The sequence below is a fragment of the Helianthus annuus genome, chromosome 12 (assembly GCF_002127325.2).
Source record: "Helianthus annuus cultivar XRQ/B chromosome 12, HanXRQr2.0-SUNRISE, whole genome shotgun sequence".
Taxonomy (NCBI): domain Eukaryota; kingdom Viridiplantae; phylum Streptophyta; class Magnoliopsida; order Asterales; family Asteraceae; genus Helianthus; species Helianthus annuus.
The window spans coordinates 16,071,041-16,085,540 of NC_035444.2; the positions used below are offsets into that span (position 1 = coordinate 16,071,041).

The 14,500-nt window shown below is 37.0% G+C and overlaps 2 protein-coding genes across 2 annotated transcripts; both read left to right on the forward strand.

The window, feature by feature from the left end:
- Window positions 1–660: 660 nt before the first annotated feature.
- On the forward strand, window positions 661–8,056 carry LOC110915113. Its single transcript, XM_022159748.2, has 7 exons — window positions 661–1,239; window positions 3,963–4,270; window positions 4,793–5,491; window positions 6,053–6,178; window positions 6,288–6,491; window positions 6,604–6,804; window positions 7,684–8,056. The coding sequence occupies exons 1-7, from the start codon at window positions 975–977 to the stop codon at window positions 7,804–7,806; spliced, it is 1,926 nt and encodes a 641-aa protein (XP_022015440.1). The 5' UTR covers window positions 661–974; the 3' UTR covers window positions 7,807–8,056.
- Window positions 8,057–9,799: 1,743 nt separating this feature from the next.
- LOC110915215 (cytochrome c oxidase subunit 5b-1, mitochondrial) lies at window positions 9,800–14,044 on the forward strand. Its single transcript, XM_022159880.2, has 6 exons — window positions 9,800–10,633; window positions 10,768–10,847; window positions 10,937–10,987; window positions 11,921–11,987; window positions 12,103–12,182; window positions 13,725–14,044. The coding sequence occupies exons 1-6, from the start codon at window positions 10,504–10,506 to the stop codon at window positions 13,788–13,790; spliced, it is 474 nt and encodes a 157-aa protein (XP_022015572.1). The 5' UTR covers window positions 9,800–10,503; the 3' UTR covers window positions 13,791–14,044.
- The last annotated feature ends 456 nt before the right edge of the window (window positions 14,045–14,500 follow it).

Below are 14,500 nucleotides of genomic sequence, written 5' to 3' on the forward strand. Positions count from 1 at the left end.
ATGTGGAATCTATTTCTGTATGGTTTTTCTTTTTACGTATCCATCATGTAACACTTTAGTTTATGTGAACAATTTTTTTTATCGTTTATATAAACTTGTATAGTCTTATTTAATCGAAAAATTATCCATCTCAATATTCTCATACATCTGAAATAGCAATTCTATTTTAGACATAGACGTCACATCATAATCCCCTTGGAGGATGTTTTTTCAAGGTAGAATCACTGGAAATGAAGGATGATACTACCCCACCATATTATTTTTTTAAAATTTATCTACCTTTTAAAAAAAACTCAAACATTACATAAGTTAAAAAAAATAAATTTATTAATATTAAAAAACCAAACATTAATAAGTTAAAAAAACATAAACTAAAACGTCCTGGGGAAGGGGGGAGGGGGGGGGGGAGGCGAAGTGGTGTTTCGGCCGACGCCGTTCCTTGATGAGGCGGGGACGATGCCCATATCACACAGCCTTAGAATGTTTATACTAGTTACTAGGTTAGAAACCCGATTTGTATAGATTTTAACATGTAAGCTGTATGAAATAAGAAAATATTTTGTTTTTTCTTTTTGGTTATTTTATGCATTAACCTTAAAATATCAAATAAAATAATAATAAAAACTTTTTGTTTGAAAGAACAAATAAAATAATGCACGATTCAAAAGAATGATCCCTCTTCAAAAACCGAAGAAACAAACAACAACCAACTCCTCCGGCGAAACTCACCGGACTTCTTCACCGAAACTCACCGGACTTCTTCACCGGCCCTCTCTCTCCTCCACTTTCATCTCCTCTACAAACACTAGCCACGCCAATCTCTCTCCTCTCGGTCTAATTCCACACACACCGACCGTACTTCACATGGCTGAAACGCCGCCGTTTCATCCGGTTTCCATTTCTCACCGTTCGATCTCAGATCTCCTGTTAACCGACTCAAATTGACAGTAATCTGAACCTAAAACTAGAAAATTATGGCTGCCGGAAGAGTGTTGTTGGAGAAACTGTGGAGGATTGTACGGACGGTGTATGTTGTGGCGGTGATGGTAACGTCATTGTTAGTGTTATCCCTACCGGTTTTGCTTGCAATTGGTGATGTATTGGTTCCTAGTGTTTTGATTTCGAGGCTTATGTGTGTTAGATGCTACAGTTTTGAAGAGCATATGGCTAGATACTCGTTTAGAAGTTCGTTGATGGATGTTCCTGTGGTTTCAGTTATCAGATCTCTCATAATCACCTGTATGTGTATGCATAATTCTTTTTATTTCTGTTTTGTTTTGTTCTGTACACATTTGTTTGTCCGTTTTGTATAGTCTTCTGTTTAATTGTTTGATTGACTATGAACTTTAAGCTACTGTAATGTGCATATTAGTTCTTCTATTTTTGGAATGATGTGTATTAGTATTGATTTGATTTTGTGCAGGTTTTGGTGTTTGTTGTAGCTCTTATTTCTTTTAATTTTTGAATAGTTTTGTGTAACTGCAGTTTTTTAGAAGTTATTATCTGATACCCGTTTTGAAGTTCATCGACCGATATTCTTGTGATAATCATCATAATGCAGATATTTGTTTGTTTATTTTGTATAATTTTATGTTTAATTAACTATAAACTTTAAGCTACTGTAATGTGCATTAGTAATTGTTTACCTTGTGCGATTGTGTATTTGAATTAATTTGATTTTGTGCAGGTTTTGGTGTTTTTAGTAGCTCTTATTTCTTCTAAATTTTTAGAAGTTATTATCTGATATTTGTTTAGAAGTTGATTGACCGATATTCATGTGGTTTCGGTGATAAGATATCTTATAATTACCTGTATGTATGCAAGTTTAGTTCGCTGTGTACATTTGTGTTTTACTTCATACTGCACATGTTTTGATCAGTGCTTAAAATTATAGGTATTATTATCATCATAATGCACATATTTCTTTGTCTGTTTTGTATAATTTTTTTTTTTTGTTTAATTAACTATGAACTTTAAGCTACTGTCACGTGTATTAGTAAAATTGTTTACCTTGTGCTATAGTATATTTGTATTAATTTGATTTGTGCATGTTTTGGTGTTTTTAGTAGCTCTTATTTCATTTTATTTTTTAAATGGTTTTGTGTAACTGCAAATTTTTAGCTATGTTGTCAAAGACGCAAGGCGCAGGCGAGGCGAGGCGCATAGGCCTCGCTTGGAGCCTAGGCGCAAGGCGCAAAAAAGCGAGGGCTTTTTTAAGAAAGGCGCCATAGAGGAAAAATATTAAAAGATATATTATGCTTTGAAAATTAACACAATTCCACATATAAAATAAAGAAACGATTATAAAAGCCATTTAATTTTGGTGTTTTAACTTTTAAAAAAGATGAGTATGGTCTGGTGGTGGCTGATTAGATTAAAAAGGACAAGGAGACGCATCTTTATCCAATGGTTAAAAGGTTGACTTTTCAAGTCAGTTGAAACAATGGTTTAAAGCTGTGAAAAAGCTGTAAAAAGCTTTAAAAAAATAGCATAAAAAAGGAAAGGAGCGCCTGACAGAATTAAGCCCACGTTTTTCTCTCGCTGCGTCTGGTTCCGTGCGCGCGCCTGGGCACCGTTTTTACAAAAAAAGCCCAGATTTGCGCCTAAGCTACCATCAGGCGCTATAGCCTCGCCTCGCTGCTCCTGAGCGCCTAGGCGCGCGCCCGGTGCGCTTTTGACAACATAGATTTTTAGAAGTTATTATCTGATCCTCATTTAGAAGTTCATTGACTGATATTCCGGTTGTATGGCTGCCTGCATATATTTTTGTTTGGGGGCATTTGCTTCATACTGTACATATTCTGATTATTGCTCAAAGTTACAGCCATCATGATAATGCACACATTTGTTTGTCTGTTTTTTATAATTGACCTCTTTATTAGCTATGAACTTCAAGCTACTGTATTTGTGCATTAGATAATTGTTTACCTTGTGCTATTATATGTTTGAATTAGTTTGATTATGTGCAAGTTTCGGTGTATTTAGTAGCTAATCTGTTTTCGTTTTTAAATGTTTGTCTACCTGCAAATTTTTGGTCAATTTTGCACTTAAAAATAAGGTTCATAACAACTTGTCAAGTAAAGTTGCTATTACATATCACCATCATACTCAGTTAATCTCACCAATAGCAAAGCAAAGGTACGGTCTGAGGAGGGTAAGATGTAGACAGCCTTACCTCTACCCCTTACGAATGGAGAGGCTGCTTCCAGTGAGACCCTCGGCTCCATAGTAGTTTTGCATCAAGCCTTGGACATAAGGCGCATAACTCTCAGCAAAAAGGCCGATTAGGGCATGTACCCCCTTTGTCTTTCGGCTATCAACGCCACTACATGATGCATGATTAACCGTCCCCCGCTATTAACGTTATTTTCACGAAATTAGTAAAATAATGTTAAAATTAGTGCAATTTCACTTTTGCTCCCCAAGGGCCCACCGCCCACACATATATACAATTATACATTATATGTGCACACCGCAAGCGGGGCGTAAAAGTTGTAATTACATATCTAGATGTCAAATGCTGTTATAGTGACATTACTTGATTACACATGGGTTTCTTGAAATCATTGAGTTATACTTTTTTTGCTGCATATAAAAGTGAAACTCTGATAATGATGTGTCTTAGATAGTGCTTTTGTCCTCCTTGCTCTCCTCTTACCTTTTCCTTTAATTGATTGTCATCTTTGCTAATCAAATAAGATAATCAAAAGAAATAAAATCTTGAAGTGTTTCTTTGCATGTAGACCGTGTAGCCATAAATAAGATGGATCCGTAATTTTACACATGTCGCTTTTAATTAGGCAATGAGTCAATGACTGAGAACATTTATCATGACAATTCGTTAGTTGCACCAATTTCTTTCTTGGTTGATTTAGAAAATATTGATATTGGTACTGAAGTATGAATGCTGATGTCCTTTTTTATGAGTGCTATAAGTATAACAATTCCATTTGCGACTGTAGGTGTTTATATGATCTGTGATGGTTCTCTGCTCTCACACGGTCAATATCTTGGAACAGTGGCATTGTGCTCTGCCTTATCAGTTCTTATTTTATCAGCTAAAGTGTGTGTTTTCACTGTCAATTCACAACTAGAAACTGAACCTTCATCTTCTCCTTCAAGACAAAGGCTTCATTTTAAGAAATCATGGGGAATGCCTGTACTGTTTCTATCATCTGTAGTTTTTGCTCTCGGGCATATGATTATTGCTTATCGAGCTAGCTGCAGAGCACGAAGAAAACTCATGCTTCACCGAATTGATCCTGAATCAGTATGTATAGTCACCTATTTTATCTAAACTATGGCACAATCATTAATTCTAGAGTAAAATGCCATTTTCGTTCCTTAGGTTTGGCCAGTTTTGCGACTTTCGTCCAAAGGTTTGTTTTTCCGCACCTGGATCCAAAAGGTTTGAAATCTTGCCATTTTCATTTGGCTCGTTAACTCCATCCATTTTTCTCTGTTAAGGCAGGGGTATTTTCATCTTTTTTGTTAACTTAAGGGTATTTTTTGTCTTTTCTGATTACTTGTACATGCTAAAAGCTTGTACATAAAGTGAAAAAGATCGAATTGCCCTTTAAGTTAACAAAAGGACGAAAATATTCCTTCCTTAACGGAAAAAAATGGATGGAGTTAACGAGCCAGATGAAAATGGCAAGATTTTAAACCTTTTGGACCAAGATGCAGAAAAACAAACCTTTGGATGAAAGTCGTAAAACTCGCCAAACCTCACGGACAAAAATGGTTTTTTACTCTTAATTCTAAGTTGATTCTTATTATTATTAATATGTAGGTTCTTTCGAGCAAGAATTTGTTTACATCTGTGTATGCTAAAGTGCCACGATCACCAACTCCTGCTGTCAGGGCACCAAAAAGTGAGAGTGAAATCAGACGAAAACCCGTGGGTCAAGTTCAAGTTCGTACTGATGGTGAACTTCCGGTTCGATTCCTCGCTGACGTGGACAGTCTATTCATGGGTTGCCAGGGTGTCACACTTCACTATAAAATTAGTATGCCTAGTCCACCTTCACGTACACTATCCTCTACCCTGCTCGAAAGGCCATTATTAAATGTTATTTCAAAAACCCAATATCAACGTCACAGGAGCTTTAGCAATGTTATTTTGAAAACCCAATATCACACATCTCCTCTGCATTCTCCTTTATTAGACGGTATTAATTCCGGTGATGTGCTTTCTCAAGAAATTCCTGTTTTCAGTTTAGACGAAGGGAACGATGAGAATGTTACTATGAAATCTGTTTCTCACTCGCTTGAAAGAGTTTCTGAAGTAAATGGACAGTTCGGGATTGTTTTGGTGCATGGGTTTGGAGGGGGAGTATTCTCATGGAGGCATGTTATGGGTGAGTTGTCTCGGAACGTTAAGTGTATTGTGGCGGCTTTTGACCGCCCTGGTTGGGGTTTGACTTCAAGAACAAAGCGAGATGAATGGGAGTCGAATAATTTGCCCAACCCTTACATGCTTGATGCTCAGGTAATGTATCCAAATGTTCTAAATTTTTATCATAGTAACATCTTTTAGAGTAAAATGCCGTTTTTGTTCCTGAGGTTTGGCTGGTTTTTGTGAGTTTCGTCCAAAGGTTTGTTTTTCCGCATCTGGATCCAAAAGGTTTGAAATCTTGCCATTTTCATCCAGCTCGTTAACTCCATCTATTTTCTTCGTTAAGTCAGGGGTATTTCCGTCTTTTTTGTTAACTTAAAAGGGCAATTCGGTCTTTTTCACTTTATGTAAAAAGACCGAACACCCCTGATAAAAACCGAATTGCCCTTTAAGTTAACAAAAAAGTTGGAAATAACCCTGGCTTAACGAAGAAAAATGGATGGAGTTAACGAGTTAGATGAGAATGGCAAGATTTTAAACCTTTTGGATCCAGATGCGGAAAAACAAACCTTTGGACGAATGTTGCAAAACTGGCCAAACCTCAGGGACGAAAATGGCATTTTACTCTATCTTTTATTAGCAAATCTTGCAGTTTTGTGTAACTTGTAAATCAAGAACACACATCTGAACTTCATTTGTGTAAATATTTTCCAGGTTGACATGCTTCTTTCGTTCTGTAAGGAGATGGGGTTTTCTTCTGTTGTGCTTGTCGGTCATGATGATGGAGGCCTTCTTGCTTTGAAGGCTGCACAGAGAGCCAAAGAATCTCCGAGTCTTGATGTAAGTTAAACCTTTTTTGTATATTTCTTGTACATCCTTAAATTTTAAAAAAATAAATAAAGATTGTGAAGAATACTAATTTAGTTCACATCTGTATACTCATTTTCAGGTTGAAATTAAAGGTGTAGTGTTGCTGACAACAAATTTGTCAAGAGAAGTTGTTCCCGGATTTGCTAGAATACTCATGCGTACCTCTTTAGGAAAGAAGCATATGGTTCGTCCTTTACTTCGCACAGAAATTTCTCAGGTTGTTAACAGGCGTGCATGGTATGATGCTACAAAGCTAACAATGGATGTGCTAAGCCTCTACAAGGTATTGGTGGGATTACTGAGTATGATGATGATGATAAACATATGATTCTGGTACATTAACGTTTGTTTTTTTATTATTTTTCACATCCCTGAAATGTAAGTGATTATATCAGGCACCACTATGTGTAGAAGGTTGGGATGAATCATTGCATGAGATTGGTCGGTTGTCGTCTGAAACAATTCTGACCCAACAAAACGAATCTTTACTGGTAAAAGCGGTGCACGACACACCACTTTTGGTTATAGCTGGAGCTGAAGATGCTCTTGTTCCTCTAAAATCTGTTCAAGCCATGGCATCCAAGTTTGTAAATTCTGTGAGTTTATTCTGGTCCTTCTATCTTCTTACTTTAGTATACGTATATATAGTATACACGCCTATTTAGGTATACTCAGTTAACACACCAGTTGAATTCGGGTCTACTCAAACTATACAACGGATTAAAACGGGGCACACTTATAAGACTTGCTAAATTAAATGGGTCCAAATGGGTTAACACCACCTACGTCCACTGTTTGTCCCCACCACCTATTCGTCGCTAGGATAGGACCACCAATACCACCCCCACTGTTTTAATACTTTTGTAAAACGGACCGTTTTGACCCGGTCCATGAGAGTAAAGTACACGGATGGATCATGTGGTTTATCAAAATTTAGGATTTGGTCTCTAGCTTTCCAAAAGTACACAAATAGTCCCTATGGTTTGCACTTTGTAACGTATTTAGTCCCCAACATTTTCCAAAAGTACATGGATGGTCCCTGTGGTTTTCACTTTGTAACACATTTAGTCCCTAACTTGGACACGCGAAAACCTTTAGATTTGTTGGCTGGGGACTAAATGTGTTACAAAGTGCAAACCATAGGGACCACCTGTGTACTTTTGGAAAGCTAGGGACCAAATTCAAAAAATTGGTAAACCACAGGGACCATCCGTGTACTTTACTCTTTAAATGATTTTAAAATTACAAGTTTTTAAATTTTAAATAAAACGATTTAGGAGTCTACATCCATTAAAATTACATTTTTGGGTGACTTTCTTTCTGTTCAACACGACCCATACGACGCTGTTTGAGATCAAAGATAACTTAAATTGACCATTCAGTATTTGACTCAATTATCTTTTTGGGATTTCAAGCACCATACAACCCAACTCAAAAACCTCATTTGACTGGAAATTACATATATACCCTTGCAGAGGCTAGTTGCGATATCTGGTTGTGGCCATTTGCCTCACGAGGAGTGCCCGAAGGCGTTGCTTGCAGCTGTATTACCATTTATTAGCAAACTGTTACTTTCAGTAAATTCTGAAAACAAGTAGGGAGCCAGACTCTGGTTCTAAGTTTATTAGCAAACTGTTAGTTCAGTAGATTCTTTGATGTGTATTCTTCGATGAGCTAGTTTGGAGCCAGACTCTGGTTCTAAGTTTCGGGTGGGCTAAAGAGCTCCCTCGTTCGCGTGTAATTTGTTCAGTTGTCATCGGGTTGTTCAAATTGTTTATAAGCCTGTTCTAAACAGCTGCTGCTGTTCAATCAAATTATTTGTTATATAAGATACACCAATTTGTTATTCTTGGTGTTTTCCACAATTTTTGTGATGTGTTGTAGGTAAACGCCTTTTTTTTTGAAGTAATTGCGTTAAATAACAACATATTTTGATAGTTTACCCATAGTTAAACACTTTGAAAAGTATTTCAAGTAGCCAAATATTTTATTTTTTACAACCCTAAACCCAATTTGATTTACTTGTGAAGCTTATAGGTAGTTGGCATTATCATCTTATAATGTTGTCAAATGAGATTGAAAAAGATAATGGTTACTCAAACATTTGAATATTATATTATTCAACCCCAGCTCAAGCTCGACTCATCATGTTTTTATGAAACTTGAGCTCGGCTTGCAAGCAAAACCCAAAGCTCGAGCTCGGGAGAACAACCTAAAATGAGCTAAAAGCTTGGCTCGAGCTCGCTTCAATATCGCTTAAACGAGCCAAAGGTCGGCTCGCCAATGTGATTATCATCATTACTATATTATATATAAAAAAATAAAATTTTGTTTGGACTTGTTTAGGCTTGTGAGCCTAAACGAGTTTTGTATTTCAGGCTCGAGCTTGGGCACGATAACCAAACGAGCTTTATTTCAAGCTTGAGCTTTTAACCGAGCCAATAACGAGTCCTGTGGGCTTGTTTACACCCCTAGACCCTAGTCATGGGTTACGATTCCCCACCTCTCTATGATTTCTATCGAACACATAAGCTCTACATGAGCCTCCTTTTCTACCCTTCCTTCCATCCCCATCTAGGCCTAGGGGATGGTGTTCCCCTAGATCCCATTCCATTCCCTTTTTCAACGGTATGTGCAATGGATAGAAGCACAGGGGAGATAGGATTATCCCCACGAAGCCAACGATCACCGGTGGGGGGCGGGGGTGGTGTTCCCCATCCTCGTCGAGTCTACGTCGGACTCCCCGACCTCCTTGTCGATCCCACACCTCATGGCCTGCCTAACATGTCATAACTTTTTGTGATAAAAATAGGAGTACAGAACACATTATAAAATATCTATGAATTAAATCTCGTTAGGCTTTCAAGTATAAACACATAATGTGTCGGATTAAAAACCTTAAGGTTAAGGCTTATATATGACATTGTCACCTCTACTTAATAATAAATTAACTTATAACATGATCACAAATCGTGAAAATTTTATATAAGTATTGATTTTGATGCCTTTATATAAAAGCATAAATGACACTAAAACGCGGGTGTGTGTAAATATTATATTTCTAAGTTAAACTTTGAAAATAAATTTGACGTGTTATTAATCTTATCCAATGAGAGTGTTACCAAATATCCTTGGTATCTTATGGCTTTTAGTAATCATCAACTTCATTAGACTAGTGGGTATGGAGGGATGAGCCGTCACGTCAGCGTCACGTAGGCTCGACTTGGAGGGAATGGACCTAGGTGGGTGGGGGATGAGCCCCTTTATGTATATATATGTATGTATGTATAGGTTATTGTGAGAGAAAGGAGGCCCGACGTATCCGGCTGTGGGGAGTCGCTTTTGCCGAGCCGAGCCCAGAGGGCGGTGTGGGGGACCGGCGCCGGTCCTAGCCAGGCCTCAGCCGCCCCCCATACCCTTTAGTCTTAGCAAATGGCAAGTACATATATGGTTGAACAGAAGTACAACTTTGTTTGTGTAGTACGATGCATTTAAAACAAGAAAAAGTTGTGGAGAACTTTGTATTTGTTTATTTTCAAGCTTCAAACATCATCCATAATAAAAAGAAAAGGAATCAAATTGAAGTTCGGCTCGAAATATGAAGGATTCTTGGACTTCCACGGGGATTCATCAACTTTGGGGCAATCCGTTAGACTTTCTACCCTTTTTATAACTGCAAATTTCTTTTATTCCTGTGGGCTGTAGTATGTAGAACTTGAACCTAATTAGTAGGAAACCGGAAAAAACTACTTGTGAGAATTAAACCCAGAACCGAATGGTCTCTAAGTCTTATTTCACTTTGAAGATGTCAATAGGCTATAATGCTATGAGTACTTTCTACCCTTTCTACTAGGTTTAAAGAGGTATCCAACACAGGCTATCCAAATTGCGTGCCACAGACACAAAAGATGCTCATTCAATATTCGACTTGGTTGTAAACGAGCCAATCGGCTCGACCTGATTTGTAAAATAGCAAAGGCCCGCTTAATTCAGCTTGGCTTAGCTAAGCTCAGCTCGTGAACAACACCAGTATCACGTGCCTAAAATATGAGAATTGAAAATTTATTACACCGTGTATAATTTTGCTAAAGAGATGAGTAGGTACAAGAACAGATGCATAACGTACTACCGTACGGAAGCTCCCATGCACCCACACCCAGACGATCACCCCACTCCATTCACACAAAACTCTCATTTTCACTCGTTTTTTAATCATTTTCACGCAAAAACGAAAAGTCGCCGTCGCCGATTCAGATCAACAGCTGAAAACCTAGGGTTCCGGTGAACGTGAAACCATGTGGAGACGAGCATCTTCTAAACTCTCATCTCTCCGATCTCTCGCCAGACCTAATCGAATCATCACATCTACACCTTCGCCGCTCACTCTTCGTCCATCGGCGACTGTCGTCACTCGTCATTTTTCCGGTACTTTTTATCACCTCAGATCTATAATTTTACGTAATTAATCCGTATGTCGGAGTTGTGTATATCGTTATTGTGTGAATTTTTTTGATGATATGTGGATTTGGATGTGTGTGTGTGTGTGGTGTGAATTGTAGGAAATGTCTCGAAGAAAGTGGAAGATGTGATGCCTATTGCGACCGGTCACGAGCGTGAAGAGCTTGAAGCTGAGCTTCAGGTCGGTTATTGTTTGGCGATTTGTTCTGGTAGAACTGTTTGTAGTTTTTTTGAGATTAATATTGATTGTTGTTTGTTGTGTGTAATCAGGGACGGGACATTCTGGATATCAATTTTCCTGAAGGTCCTTTTGGTACCAAGGCAAGTATTTAGATAATGTGTTGATATTTTCATTGGATTTTGATGCTTATAAGTTTTATGATATGTGTCATTGATTTGAATTATAACTGTATAAATTTAGCTGTTTATACACTCTTTTAAATCATACATTGGAACTGTGTTAATTTAGGGCGCTATTACCACCGGTTTAAAGACGAAATCACACTGGTTAGCTATTAGTAATATAATAATTAGTTCTGAGTGTTTTATGAACTTGAATGGTTGTATTAGTCTGCTATGTGACTTGAGTCCTGTTGTTCACTTACTCCTAGAAGCAACCGGAGAACCAATAGGCGAAACTATTGATGTGCAGTGTCAGTTATAAGAATTTTATAAATACATATTTTAATGCCAGGTCTTCGAGAAGTGATGTTACTCTGCAGCGTATACATGAAAACAAACATATAAATTAGCTTCTTGTTTGGGGATATACTCTACTTATATGACTCACGAAGAATCATATCTTCGCTTATGGTCATTCGTTCAAGCATACTAGTATTCTTTATCTAGTGTAGTACATTCATAGATTCATTAAGAATCTTATACTTTACAAGTCAGTGAACTTTGGAGAGGAAACATCTTCGTTAAATGTCACCAATATTATAAGAAGTGGAATGGCCACATTTTGTATGTATGAAATAATAGTTCTGATTGATCAAAATTAGCATAAATTACTTTATAGGATAAACATTTAGTCATATATCAACTTTCATAATTCAACAGCTCACCTGACATGCTTTGCACACATAGCCTCAAACTTTTTAATTGGACTTTCTTACATCACTCATATTGATCACAACGAATTGAATATTTTTATTCCTTGTGTATAATTTGTTGTGTGATTTTGATATCTGATTTGTTGCTGAATGCCTGAAGCTACTGAAGCTATAGTTGTGTCTGTTGTTCTGTTGTCAGGAAGCGCCTGCTGTGGTCAAGTCTTACTACGATCAAAGGATTGTTGGTTGTCCTGGAGCTGAAGGAGGTGAGTCAGTTCTAGCTCTTTCCTGTTATTGTTATTGTTTCTGTTATTTGTAGTTATGAAGTTGTTTGTGCGACTAATAGTTTATTAACAAAATACTATGTCTTTTCTTTTGTAGAGGATGAGCATGACGTCGTTTGGTTCTGGCTAAAGAAAGGTGAACCACATGAATGCCCAGTATGCTCACAATATTTTGTGGTGAGTACTGCTCAAATTTTTATTCGGTCATTTTTTTCATTAAATTGTGTGATTTTGGTTAAATTGTTATTGTTCTTTAAGTTTTGGATTTACTCATTTAGTACCTTTTATCTTCAAATATGAAATATCAGAAGTTTCATGTTCATTTGGTTTAAAATCTAAATGGATGTTCATTTCCAGAAACAATCTGGATTGGTTAAATTTGAGAATCATATTCTAGGTCAAAATCCTTAGAAAGCGGTTAAAACTGCCCCTTATGACGAAGGGAGGGGAGCTGCATCGACCCTTTCAGTGGTTTTAGGCGCTAAATGCTGGAAATATAGTATCATTTTTTAATATTAAATACACCTTGTTTTTTAATGTCCGTCATATTTCAAATATCACAAATTCACAACGCCATGTCTTTTTAGTTTTGAACGGTCTTTAGGTTTTCTTGGTAACAGATGTGGCCTCAAAGGATATTTGTGCAAGTTAATTGTTCATATTTCGTCTGTTTCTAAGAAATGTGGCTTTTTAACAGTGTTTTTTTTTTTTTTTGGTATGGAACTGCATTAACTAATTTTCCCCCTCTTTTGGCTCACAAGAATAGCAACATCTTTCCTATTTGGATGCCTCATTGGTTTCTGACGCTTTATTTTTAGAGAAAGTCCAAGCTAAAATAATGAGCATACTCTGAAACATAAAATACTTCATTAAATTCACCTTGATTTTTAGGGGAATTGGCCTGTAATAATCCCAACTAGACTTCATTGGCCATTGCCAGTCCCACCTTTGAATATTCCCCATGCCAGTCCCACCTAACCTTTCACCTCTTTTTCCTCCACCGGTCCTCAGTTAAAAAAACTTAACGGAGTTATGGTTTTTCCTGAATTACAAGCTGACGTTTTAGGGCTTTTGATCAGAACGAGGATACGAGTCGAATGATGTAAAACTTACCTTGAAATTGTGCTCCAAACGACGAAAATGGTGCTTCAATTTGGGTGTTTAAACTTCCAATCAACAAAAATCAAGTCGTTTGGAGCACCGTTCCGAGGTAAGTTTTACATCAATAGACTCGTATCCTCATTCTGATCAAAAGCCCTAATATGGCAGTTTGTAATTTGGAAAAAAATTAACTCCGTTAAGTTTTTTTTAACCGAGGACCGGTGGAGGAAAAATAGGTGAAAGGTGGGAATGGCCATTGACGTCTAGTTGGGATTATTACATGCCAATTCCCCTAATTTTTATACTTTCATCTTTCATTTCATGATTTCGAACTCTCTCTTTCTGCTCTTTCATTAAGAAGTATTTGGTGGCAGTTTTTGTTGTTTTTTGTTTGACTCACGTTTTGTGCTATGTGAGTTAAGTTCTATAATAACATGTACTATCGAGTGCGACTGTTTAATCTTAATGGTCAGTGTAAAATATCCTGTTTACACATTTTTTAATAGGAACAATATGAAGCCAATAGCCATGTTATATTACAGTTTGGTCTTTGGATCGAACTGGTATAGGTTGGTTTAGTTGTTGATAAACACTAACATCTGGCTTGGTGGTTTACAGTTGGAAGTGGTGGGCCCCGGGGGACTTCCAGATGGACTCGATGAAGATGAACATCATCATCACTAATTGCATTTTCTAAAGTTTAATACGGCGGAATAAGAATCCAGTTAGATAACAGGACTTCTACATTCTGCAGCTTCTACAAGGGTCCTGCGTTTTGTTTACTGTTTGCTTTTAGGTGAATGAGCATGCAAACATTATTTTTTGTTTGTGAATTATGGGATTTTGGTGCATGCTGTTTATGTATTGGAATTGTGGACACTATTGCTTGAATGCATTCAGAATAATTAATGGCACAGAATATGTGTGCTTTCAGTTTTGATGTTTATAGTTGTGGCTTATTTCTAAAACAGAGATAATGCCGCGTATGAAGTTTCAGGCCTTCAGGGTGGGACGCAAAACATGTAACACCTAAACGAAAGGAAAGAATAGTTGATGTGAATATAACATGACTCGTATACGTATTCGTATCAAAGACATTTGATACATCAGTTCTAATTCACACACTTGAAAGTCTTATCATGTTCATGTTGTGTATCAAATAAAAAGTAGATACTTATTTGCAAGTATTAATAGTTATTGATGATTTAATGAAAAAATTATGTAAAATATAATTACAAGTTGAATTAATAATTTTTTTTATTTATTTAGGGCGAGATTGGAAGAGCCTAGTTGCAAGAGACATAATAAAGTTGTGAAAAAAGAACTAGATTTAGGCATGTTTGGCTTACCTTTTCAAGACCTTTTGGAAAAGTGACCATGTGTGGTGGATTTAA